The sequence below is a fragment of the Alligator mississippiensis genome, chromosome 1, assembly GCF_030867095.1.
Source record: "Alligator mississippiensis isolate rAllMis1 chromosome 1, rAllMis1, whole genome shotgun sequence".
Classification (NCBI taxonomy): Eukaryota; Metazoa; Chordata; order Crocodylia; family Alligatoridae; genus Alligator; species Alligator mississippiensis.
In genome coordinates this window covers 71,209,918-71,222,127 of record NC_081824.1, presented here as the reverse complement: position 1 = coordinate 71,222,127, position 12,210 = coordinate 71,209,918, and the positions used below count along the sequence as shown (strand labels likewise).

At 39.0% G+C, this 12,210-nt stretch overlaps 1 protein-coding gene across 3 annotated transcripts in view; it reads left to right on the top strand.

Annotated features, from left to right (window-relative positions):
- Positions 1 to 12,210, top strand: part of IBTK (inhibitor of Bruton tyrosine kinase) — a 104,473-nt gene that overhangs the window by 55,142 nt on the left and 37,121 nt on the right. For all 3 annotated transcript variants that reach the window (XR_009463610.1, XM_006275612.4, XM_014596681.3), the window contains exons 13-20: positions 1,177 to 1,263; positions 3,028 to 3,110; positions 3,194 to 3,231; positions 6,715 to 6,811; positions 8,459 to 8,560; positions 9,483 to 9,600; positions 10,979 to 11,039; positions 11,974 to 12,098. Coding sequence is in view for 2 of the 3 variants with exons in the window: in XM_006275612.4 (XP_006275674.1) it covers positions 1,177 to 1,263; positions 3,028 to 3,110; positions 3,194 to 3,231; positions 6,715 to 6,811; positions 8,459 to 8,560; positions 9,483 to 9,600; positions 10,979 to 11,039; positions 11,974 to 12,098 (711 nt within the window). In the remaining variant the exon portion in view is untranslated. The remainder of the gene's footprint in view (positions 1 to 1,176; positions 1,264 to 3,027; positions 3,111 to 3,193; positions 3,232 to 6,714; positions 6,812 to 8,458; positions 8,561 to 9,482; positions 9,601 to 10,978; positions 11,040 to 11,973; positions 12,099 to 12,210) is intronic.

The following is a 12,210-nucleotide window of genomic DNA, read 5'->3' as shown; positions in this document are numbered from 1 at the left end:
GTAATATGGTTACCTTTATTGCGAATGAGCAAGTTTGCCAGCCCAAGATTCTCTTACTGATAACTAAGCTTTAGTTAGTTTTTTACTATGCTTGGGGTTAAACTCCTAATTTGAATCCAGCCCTTCTGAGGCCTGGTGGCAAAGCAGGACCTGGCAAATATAAATTATGTACATTATGTAAAATATACACCACTAAAAACATGTATCAGTACAAAAAAAAAAGTTTGTCAGTTAATTTTGCAGTACAAAACATTTTTGGGTTGGGAACCCTACTTCCAGCCCCTTCAGCTTCCCTTAGCTTCCTTGCCACTTTGCTAGTTGGCAGAGATGGTGATTTAAAAGCTGGAGTGGCCAGGAGCCAAGCATGCAGAGGTTTTCCCCAGGCCAGCCCCCATGAGCTTCCCCTTGCTGCCTTGCCACTCAGTTGGGCAGCATTTAAAAGCCAGTGGCTGGGATCAGGACTCCAGGAATGTGTCCCTGACCTGGCTTCTAGCTTTGCCCAGTTGAGTGGTGGGGCACCAATTTTACAAGCCAGCAGCTGAGAGCAGTGTTCAGGGACCTATGGCCTGCTCTCAGCCACTGACTTTTAAATTGCTGCCCCATCACTTGCTGGGTGGCGAGGAGCCAGGAAACTTTCCCAGAGCCCAGCTCCTGAGTGCTGGCTTTTAAATCATCACCCTGCTTCTCAGCTGGGTGGCAGGGGCAAGAAGCAGGAGCAGGCAAAGTCCCCCGCCTCTTCCTAAACCAAGGGCTGCCTGGTTTGGGGAAGAGGCAGGGAGTCGTGGCTGCTTCTCTTTTCCCCTCGTTGTGTGGGAAGGTAGAGAAAGCAGCTGCCCTCCACACCTTCTCGAAACTGGGGTGATCCCAGTTTCAGGAAGGCAGGAAGCTTTTTCTCTCTTGTTTATCCAGGGGAAAGCATATAGATGTTTGGTCTCCTGGGTGTAACTCTCAGGAGTGATTTAACCCTGATTCCCTGGAGTGGCTTTTTTTTTGCTTCAGGAGAAAAAGCCTGAACATCTATATAAACTTTTAGTTTCTGCCAGGAGACCAGTGATTCTCCCCATAGGCTACCTACAGATATTCAATTTTTAAGTCATATTGTTTTTCAAATTTACCTCACCCGTGTAATCTAACAATAATTAGATAATAGTTGAGATATGCATTTGTGCCTTACAGGTTGGATGGAGTCAGATTAGAAAATGGGAAAATTAATGTTGTCAACAAGAAAAATGGAAACAAACCAAAGTTAAACCAGAAGAAATGGTGAGAGCACTAAAACTGAAAGCTTAAATCTTGAAATGTGACCTTACTTTTAGAATCTGGCACTTACACACGCATACATACAACATTTTTTTTTGCTGTGTGTGACATGCATCTCTTCTACAGTTAATGTCTTGTAAAGTGAGTTCATACACTTACGCGCATTTCATAGTTGGTGACAGGAATTCTTTTATTTCTGTATATACTGACTTTTAATCATTGACACTTCATTCGTTTTCTGAAACTCGTGTGTTTTCTTATTTTTTCACAACTTTCACAGATTTAATTTGTTTTGTAAAATAGTAATGTCTAGAGAAAAATATCCTGGTTATTCTGTTTGTAGACAGACAAAACAATTGCACAAATTTTAAAAAGGTGGGGAGCAAAGCAAGTTAGCTGACTCTACCATAACTGCCTGCTTACAAGTGCACAGTTGCAACTAATTGTCTGCTTAGTTTAGCAGTAAGTGGAAGCTAAACTATGGGGACATATTGCCTGTTATGTTGAAGGACGAACTATATTGCACTTTAGTGTTAATTTATTGTAGGATAGGAATGGACAGAAAAAAAGGTAAGACAGAGCAGCTGTCACTCATTCATCACCAGTAAATTCTTTGCTGCCTCTTAATGCAGTATACTGTATTTACTTCCATACCACATGTATTCTACCCCCCTTCCCAACAGGTAGCCCTCTACAACTGGGGTACATCTCAAAGCAGGCATTATGATTCATGGCTGCTAGGATGGCTGCTGTTTCTTGAGGGTGGGGGAGAGATGGGGGGCAGTTAGAAATGTACAAGTTTTACTTAATGATATCTGAAACATTTTCATTTGGGGGAATATGCCTGAATTGATGCTTTACTACTATTTGTGCTTGGAAATTGTTTTTACATAGTATAGCCCAGTAATGCTCAACCTTTCAGGCTTGCAGGCTGGATGAGTGGCATGAGGCTAGTCTATGCAGTTGGTACTGGGACCTGTGCAGCCTTGGCCCAGTAACGTGCACCAAAATCTGGCTCTTGCCTGCCCCAGGGACCTATTTCCTGCTTGTGTTATCTGGCCCTCTGGGATCTTCATGGGTCTAAAAATTTGGTAGCACAGGAGTAGCAATTAAGTTGGTGGTAGGGGAATAGCAGCAGCATTTTAGACCCATGGGGAGCCTGTTGAGCTAGATGACATGACGACTGAGGGCTGGGGGTTGAACACCCTTGGTATAGACTATTCCTGTTCAAGTATGTATTACATCTTTCATAGAAAACATTTCAGACATTTTTTCCCCCACATGGATCAATGAATAGTTTTCACTCCTGAAAGATGTGCTGTCAAGCTATCCTAGTTTAAGTTAGCAAAGATAAGTTTTAAACAAAACCACAAATCTTGCTTCAAGCCTACCATTGTACATGTATGGTTAAGGCTTTGAATTAATGCTGACTAAGTGTTTGTGACCATAGTTTGTGAAGTGGTAAAGGAAGGTAGGCCTGCTCTCAGGGGAAGTCCTTTTCACGGATGTTACTTTTGTTATCTTAACGCTGAGAAACTTGTTCTGCTTTGGTTACCTTTCGCTTACTACTATTAATGTTAGAATTTATATAAGCTACTATATTTCTAGCTAAGTGTTTGTATTTCCATCCCTTCTTTGAAATATAAGTCAAAACCTATCAAAATATCTAGTTTCATGTATCAAAAGAAATTTAATTTCTTGTATAGTTATATTTACTCAGTAGCTTCAGGATTGTCATTTTTCTAAATCGTGTTAAATGTCTTGTAGTTCATACCTCTGTGATGTGACCCTGAAATCTGTAGATGGAAAGGAATTCCCTTGTCATAAATGCGTACTCTGTGCAAGACTTGGTACGTATATAATATTTTTAGCCTGTGTTGTTCACAGTAACTTACCTATTATCGTGTCTCAAATTGACCTTTTTTCTTTACAGAATATTTTCATAGCATGTTAAGCAGCTCTTGGATTGAGGTAAGCTTGGCTAGCTGAAAATATATGCTATATTGTTTGTGTTCTAGCTTTGCATGAGTGAATGGTTCCTACTTCTAAAACAGCATATTCCAGAAAACAATGGAAAAACTTAAAAATTCTTACAGGATCTTTCTTTTTTAATTTTATAGTGAATAATTATTCAGCCAACAATTCTTATTTTGAGCCATTCAAAAGCTGTTTCACATCAAACGATGTAAATGTTATGAATGTGGCAGGTTTTTTTTAAATACAAAAGCAAACTTCTGGGATAATAGCTATTGCTATATTAAAAAAATCTACTGCAAGTAAGTTTTGTTATTGTAAAAATTCTCTCTTTGAATTTATAACCTTTGGAAGAGTGTTAGTTTCCATCAGAGCAAGTCTTAATCTTATTTACATGAGTGTTCTTATAGTACAGGTATCTTCTCAACAGTGCTGAGGCATACAGACTCATTGCAAATATGTGGTTAAATTCTTCGTTATTTCGTTGTTGACAGATTGCAGTCGACTGAATATGTGACCAAAATGCTGTTTAGCTGTGTGTGTAATGTATTAAAAATATATAAATGAAATGCATATGATGTATTGAAAACTTATACATTTGATTGGTTATCTTAACTACCCTTAACTTGATGGTTTTCTGAATTTACCTAGTAGCAAACGTAACTTTTTTGCTCATCAGTTCTTTGTTAACATAAGCTAAAACAAAACAAACAAAAAACCCAGCACCTTTCTTTTTCCCATTCCTTTCTTCAGTCCTAATAAAAGTAAAGAAAGTAGCATTGTGAAGCATTATTTTCATGTCAGTAATTTCCACATTAACTATGCTGAGTTAAAAGATAAGAAAATCTATCTACTTAAGTTACTGCTGCTTCCTTAGGCCAATCAGCCCTAAATCCTTATTTAAATGAACTGAGAATCCTCCTGGCCTTTGCGTGGTTTTGTCTCATTCAATCTAAGTAAATTTTTTCTTATCTTAAATTTAAATATATGAGTATCAATAGCATTTCCCCACATAGAAAAAAGCTATTGTCTTTAGTCTCAAGCACTGTGTTTACTTAACTTTGAAATGCATGGAGGTTGTTTAGTAATTTTAGATGAAGGAACTTGAGCAATATTTTCTGCATGAATTAATGACTAATCCCATTCATCACCTAGATTGCAGTTCCCTCCTTGCCGTTAAGCACAATACAGATATTTCGGTTGGTGGTATTTACTGATGTCTTGCTCTTTTCTTATGGATTTAACAGTAGGAGACTAAAGAAATTGTTTTGCCTAAAACAAGAACATTTGTTTTACTTTAGTTTGCTTCTGGTTAGAAGGTTTTGGGCCTCATTAGTTATTTTTGCCTTTGTTGCCTGAAACCTGGTTACTATAATGCTTTCTTCATAGACCCAAAGAATATTCAAAGCTTCAAATAACAGAATTCAGTAACCCACTTTTTTACAGAATGCTTGTATTGCATATTCTATAGTATAGTGTATGCAAGGGCTTCAGTTTTCAGTTTTCACGTACAATTCAATGTCTCATTTTTAATTTAACTGACAGTAGGTGATTGGAACCTGATGGTCATAGGCTTCCTCTCTCAATTTGAAAGTGCAGTTAACATCAGCTAGCAGTGTGAAGAGAAGGGAAGCTATTGACAAGATGGGGCTGTTAAGGGTTCATGATTCTGTAATTACTTCCTCACAAAACTTCATGCCTGTTTGACCTCCTCATCTTGTGCCACAGTCTACATTTTCTTAAATTTTTTAAGCCATGTACAGACATTACACTTTGACTGGTTTAAGTGCTTGGAAACTGGTCTATATCTGTAACAGAGCAGAAGTACAGCACACACAACCTGGTTTAAAAATGGCAGAACCCAGTTTAAGATCTGTGCCCCCCCGCCCTCCCCACAAAAAGGGGTGAATGTGTATTCTGTTTGCTACTGATCTAAATTACTCTGCTTACAGAAAACTGTGCAACTTAGATCAATTCCACCTGAAGTTTTTTTGAACATCTGTACCTAGCCTTAAAGTTCACCAACTTAGAGTGGAATTGAATCTGGCATTCAAAAGATGGCATTTTGCAATGGAGAGCTGAACGTTTGGTATGTGTTAATCTCTCTGGAATACTGTATCCAGTTTTGGGCCTCCCATGGCAGAAAGCATGTAGACAAATTGGAGAGTCCAGCAGAGGGCAATAGAAATGGTTAGGGGGCTGGGGCATATGACTTCTGAGGAAAGGCTGAGGAAACTGGGCTTATAGCCTGGAGAAGAGAAGACTGAGAGGGGATTTAGTAGCAGTCTTCACCTACTTGATGGGTAGTTCCGAAGAAGATGGAGCTGGACTGTTTCCAGCAGTGACAGATGACAGAACAAGGAGCAATGGTCTCGAGTTGCAGCAAGGCCAGTTTAGATTCGTTATTAAGAAGATATTTTTCACTAGGAACAGGTTACTCAGAGAGGTGGTGGAATCTCCATCCTTGGAATTTTTTAAGACCTGGCTAGACAAAGTCTTGGCTGGGATGATCTAGTTAGGGATGGTCCTGCTTTGAGCAGAGTGGTGGACTGATGACCTCTTTAGGTCCCTTCCAACCCTAATTTTCTATGATTCTTCTTCCCTTCTGTTGCTACAGGTGTCAGGGTTTTGGATTTTTTTTTTTTTTGTTTTCCTTCTTTGGAAGCATTTGGTGTTAGCTGTAGCCAAGAATGTGGACTTTGACTGTGGTGTCTGTATGCCCCTGCAAGAATTAAGATTCCTGGTTAGAAGGTTTTGGCCCAACACTCAGACTGTTTGTCACGTTTGGAGTCAGAAAAGTGTTTTACCCCACAGTCAGATTGGTATGGACTTTTAGAGTTTTTGCCTTCCTCTGTGCAAATGACATGGTCCTCTTCCTTGGGTCTCTTGAGTTTATTTAACAACCCTCTAGTGGCAGAACATTAACAGCGCCCTTGACCCTACACTTTACTGTGGCAGGTTAGGGTGCTCTTGGTGTCTTTGTGCTATGTGCTTGGTAGTTGCATGAAAAGGTGGTTTATCTACCCTATCCTTAAAACTACACAAATACATGGATGGTTTGGATAGAATTGTTTGCACTTTGAGGAGGAGGTTGGGCTAGATGACCTTTTGAGTGCCCTTCCAGCCCTACTTCTTTTAAATATTCTGTGATTAGCAGCAGTTGATATAAAAATGTGTGACAATAGGGTAAAAAGAATGTTACTTATCTTCTGTAAGTTAAGATGTAAAGACTACCTGGGATCAGCAGGGGAGATCTAGAATTTGTTGAATACCCATGAGACTGCTAAAAAGGATATTTAAAAGTTGAGCTAATTTTAATTGGCTTTTTTAGGAGAAAGCAGTTCTTAAGGTAGAATTTAAGCAGCTCTTACACAATTATCCATCTATAATGTAGATTTTCAAATCTAAGCCATATTAGTGTTTTAATTTCAACTTTCACCTCTTTAAACGGCCATTTACTTTTATTCCTGTTGCATTTAGGCTTCCTGTTGTGCAGCTCTGAAAATGCCAATCCATTCTGACATACTACAAATAATACTGGATTACATCTATACAGATGAAGCTCTTGCAGTAAAAGGTGACAACGATAATAGAATTTCAGAAAATTGTAAATGGAACTGGAATATATTCGCTGCATGTCTGCAATAGCAACAAGCTCTTCAAATAGCAAAATACAGTTTTGTTTCAGTTGAATTTTTTCAAGCTTTTTATGATTAAAGCAAAAGTATATTTCAGGGTTGTTGGTTGTAGCTGTGTTGGTCTAAGGACATAGGCAGACAGGGTTCTTTGGGCAGAGGTGATATCTTTCATTAGACCAACTAAATACAGTAAAAGCTCTCTTATCCAGCATCCCCTGGGAATGGGGGATGCCAGATAACAAAATATGCTGGTTAATTGAGCGGTTCTGGCTGCCGCTTCTCCCACTGCGTCTGGGGCATCCCTCCGCTCCTCCCATGGCATCGCTGCCCCTCCCGCTGCATCGCCTCCCCTCTTGTGGGCCCCATGGGACAGGGAGGCGGGCCCTGCACAGCCCCACACAACCTGTTATGCCCCCGGGCCACGGGGGCTCGGCAGTGCAGGCTGCTTTGCCCCAAGCCATGGGGGCTTGGAGAAACCGGAAGTGCCACGGTGGGCACTTCCAGTTTCATTTTATCTTATAAGCTGGCATGCTGGTTAGTGGAGCATGCCAGCTTGTAAGATGCTGGATAACAGAACTTTTACTGTAGTTGGAAAAATTGTTCTTTGCGAGCTTTTGGGCACAAACACCCTTCTTCAGGCATAGGGAGACTCTCTTCAGACTCTTCCTATGTCTCAAGAAGGGTATTTGTGCCCAAAAGCTTGTAAACATCATTTTTTTTTTTCAACTATTTAGTTGGACTAATGAAAGATATCGCATCTACCCAAAGAACCTTGTTTGCCAAAGTATATTTGATAGACCCAAACCAGTGTGATGTCATTTAGGCTAGGGACTGAAATTACACACAAACTGGTATAAGTGATCATAAACTGGTTCAAACCTATAACAGGACAGAAGTTCAGTGCGCATAAACTGCTTTGAAAATGACTGAAATTGGTTTAAGATGAACCTGGATGGATGTAGTATCAGACTTAACTGATTTAGGTTAAATTGGTTTATTGAACGTCTGCCCCAGATCCTCTCCAGATTCAAGTTAACTCACAGTCCCCCAGCATCCCAGAATGCTTTGTACCTCCAGTGCAATCCCCCTGTGCAGCCTGGGTGGGCTAGTCTTGGCCCAAGTTGTCTGCTCCAGCCAAGCAGGGAGGCATGCTCTAGCAACCCCAGCTTCTGGTCTGGACCACTGCTGGTACTTGGCAGCATTTCCAGAATCAAAAGGGAATGTCTGTACACTGTGCAGCTTAAAATAACCTGTGAAGATTGAATCGATTCAGCCTTGGGCTTTTTGACTGTCTGTACTTAGCCTTGTGGCCAGGCATTTAATCCTGTATTTTGTCTTCCTCTTTTCTTTGCTTTGTCATTATCATGTTTCCCAGAAATACCTTAATTTCTTTTATACAATGCCATATGTTTTAAGAGCTCATCCTCAGATTTTTTTTTAATGTTGCTACTAAGTTGTCATATTTTAAATATTGCCATACAGTCTACAACTGCCATGGTGCCCAAAACAGTGATGTTTGCAAGATGGATTGTGTTGAAACTTCTCTAAATTATTTTTCAAGTTTGCAACTCCCGTTCTGTTTCCAGAATCTCAAAATGTGGAATTTATATGCAATGTCCTTGTGGTAGCAGACCAGCTCCTTATATCTCGCCTAAAAGAAGTTTGTGAAGTTGCAATTACAGAAAAACGTGAGTTTTACCATTCTCTTTAATGGAAGGAGGGGGAAACTAACTATTCATTAAGTACTTGATTGTTGAAAGATTTTTTTTTATTTTTTTTTAATTGCACTATACTTAAATTCTTTTTTCTCTCCATGGACACTGTTGTTACTCTCTCATATCTGGACAGCCCTAGCCATGTCCATTCAATCTGTCTGGCATTCCAGAACAAAAATAATTCTGCTTGCAGTGTCATCTGTCTCAGACTTTCACAGTAATCGGTCTCTAACATGAAAAAATTTAAGTGCCTTGCCTTTAAGGCACTACAAAATTATGCCCAGGTTTGTTTCTTGCCTCATGCCCTTTTGCTAATTCTTGTGCTGTTCTTTTTTCTCTCCTTTTTGTTCTTTCATGTCTCTTCTCCGTGATGCTTCTCTGCCTTTAAGGCTGGAAAGCCTTCCTGGTCCAGTACCAGCCATCTTCCCTCAATATGTACTTCTTTCTTTTGCTTTGCTTTTTCCTCACTTCTGTCATCACTCCTCCCCTCTTTCATTTTTCTCAATTACAGGAAAATATCAGGTCTTCAGCTTCATTCACAATGGGAAATGACTGCTGTTACTTCTGTTAGTTTTAATTTTTCTATCCCTACCCTCCTCCCCTACTTTGCCTGTTTTCACCATATTTGGGGTTGCTTTCTGTTAAGACTAAACATTTTTCCTAGCTAGAATTGTTCTTTTTTCTGTAAAGCAGCAGTCACTTTCATGTTATATAAAAGTATTGTCCTTATCCTACACAGAGCACCACTTAAGTATTAGTCTTTTTATTTATAATAGTCCAGGAAGGGAGACTTCATTTTTTAAATCTTATATCTGTATGTCTCTGAGTAGCAAATGAATAAAACAGAATTGGAGCATGTCGTCCAATTCAGTCTCTCATATTTCCTTTTTTTCAGTTACCTTGAGGAATGCTGCTGAGCTGTTGGAGTTTTCAGCAATGTATAATGCTGAACAATTAAAACTTTCTTGCTTGCAGTTCATAGCATTGAATATGGCAGCTTTACTTGAAGCAAGGTAAGAGGAGGTGTTTAAACAGCATACTTAAAGCTTCTGTTGTCAAAAGATGGGATTGGTGGAAGAATGAATAAGAATTTTGTATACTGTATTTACTCTAAACTAAGAAGACCCCCAATAATTAGATGTTATATGTGGAAAATGTATAAATTTTTGTTATCATTTTCCAGGTGTAGAATCTGTTTATTGGAGGGTAGTCTTAAATCCCTCCCACCCCTAAACCTCTAAATACAAACTGTTTAGAGTTTGACTTTTTGGGGGGAACTTTTGCATTTTTTCATGTCTAAAGATAATTTATCATTTTAACTAGTAGCCTAACTGTGTCTTGGAGCTATAATTATTAAACTTATTGTATTATATTTATTCCTAATTAAAACATGCCACATCTCAAATCTGGAAGGGCCAGATGCATCCCAGTTAGAAATAAGAACTTACTGAGTTTCTTTTGAGAAGCTGAACGTTGGCACTGTTCATTTGTATAAAGTGTCCTTTTCCTACTTACAGCTGTGATAGGGGTGTAGATTGTAGCCGTGTTGGTCTAAGGGCATAGGCAGACACGGTTCTTTGGGTGAATCTGATAAATTTTATTAGACCAACATAAATCATTGGGAAAAAAATTTTTTCCCCAAAATTTAAAAAGCGTGCTAAATTTTTTGCCCCAACTTTTATAAGTTGGTTTAATAAAAAATATCAGATTCACCCAAAGAACCATGTCTGCCTCTGAGTTGTGATAGAGCACTTTAAATTGTTATCTTCTGTTGCATGGGAAAAACTTGTCACTGCTGCAGGATTGTATTTTTCTCACCCTGAACCTGGGTCTAGGGCAATTGGGGGGAAAATGTAACGTTTCCAAAGGATGAAGAGCAAATATTTATGGTCAGTTGGTTAAAAAATATATAGCATGATACCGTGCAGTGCTTTAGACACCTTGAAACTGCTTCAGGGCTTGGAATGTTTGGACAATGCCCCATGCACGTGATGCAGTGCTGGGCGCTTTTAAAAGCGCCTAGTGCTGCATCGCATCCATTTATATAAATGGTGAAATGTGCATCAGTGCTGAGAAAATGGCTGCAGTGCCCTTTTCAACTAAAATACATTGAAGGTGGATTTCCACATTGGAGCAGACAAATGTATACATATAAATGCCCCTACAGTGTATCCCAGGGGCACCAAAGAGCATGAAAAAGTACATGATGATTTAATTTACCATTTGCCTATATATCTGTGCTGGGATGTTAGTGCCCATTATTTCTATATTTAGTATGTGCTTGAAACACTGTTTTATTTGAACCACACAGATTGATGTTAGGATTTGTGGGGAGGTGGTAAAACAAAGGATAGTAGTTGAGATGGCATATAACTGTGTATTTTATTTTAGGACTCTTCAAGTCTTAAGTGATGAAGTTTTGAAGGAACTTTCCATTTATTACAGAAAGATGGTAAGCTATGCATCATTTAATGGAAAGTCACTCCATTTAAAAACAAACATGAAAACACCCCATATACTTACTCTGTATATGCTCATACTAGGTGTGCTGTGTAGCATTCAACCCAGAAATAAGTTTAACGTTTATTCTTTATTTTTGATGTTCTTTGTTCACTAGCCATGGCAGGGTGCAGCAATCTGCATTCCATTAATACTATCAGTAAAAACCATTAATTGAATTAGTGGGACCAGAGAAACTAAGTTCTAGAATGACTTCAGCAAGCTAACAAGTGTCAGCTAATTACATATGTTTGGAAAAAAATTATTGGAAAATAGGACATTTTATTTAGCAGAACTGACAGCGTAGGGGAGAGCTTTGTATTTGGCTTTCCTGTTCCCTTGTTAGTATACCATAGTAATAAGAGATTTGGCACATGTGCATAAGCCTGCAGCATTTATCTGTCAGTTATTCTTGGCCAGGGGTTGGCAACATTTTGGGGCTGAAACCACTTTTAACAGAGTTTAGCTACGAGCACAAGCTGTTTGGAAGCTAGCTTGTGCCGTTGCAGCTACAATCACTGCTTACCTCTCCCCTGCCTCCCCCTACCCAGTTCCTTACCTACAGTACTGCCACTGCTGCTTTCTCCCTGCAGACCTAATAAAAATGGTGGTATGGGCTAGATCTGGCCTGTGGGCTGTACGTTGCTAACTTTTGTTCTAGGCAGTTCAGAGTTAAAATCTGAGAATTCATTTAAATCATTTGTAAAGGAATTCCACTTTTTCTTTGTTTAAAACTACAAAGTTTCTTGGGTTTTAATGTGTAATGGTGATATTACCTTCATTGTGAAAGTATATATTTAAATGACTGCAGTCTGGTACCTCTACAAAGAATAGCAGGTTTTCTGGTATATAACTGATAAGGAATGTAATATCTTTTGATACTACAGATTCCAGCTATGGTCAGGAGAGTGGTTACTCCATATCAAGATGGACCTGATATTAGCTCTTTGGAACCTGAAGAAGGAGAAAATTTCGTCTTTTTGAAAGAAGAAATGACCACAGAACAAACTAGGTATTTCTTTCCTTATTATTTCTTCTTGTTTTTTTCTCCTTCAGATTGCTAAAATTGTTGGCCTCGGCAGTTCTTGTCATTCAACACTTTGACCAGTTAAACAGCATCCTTG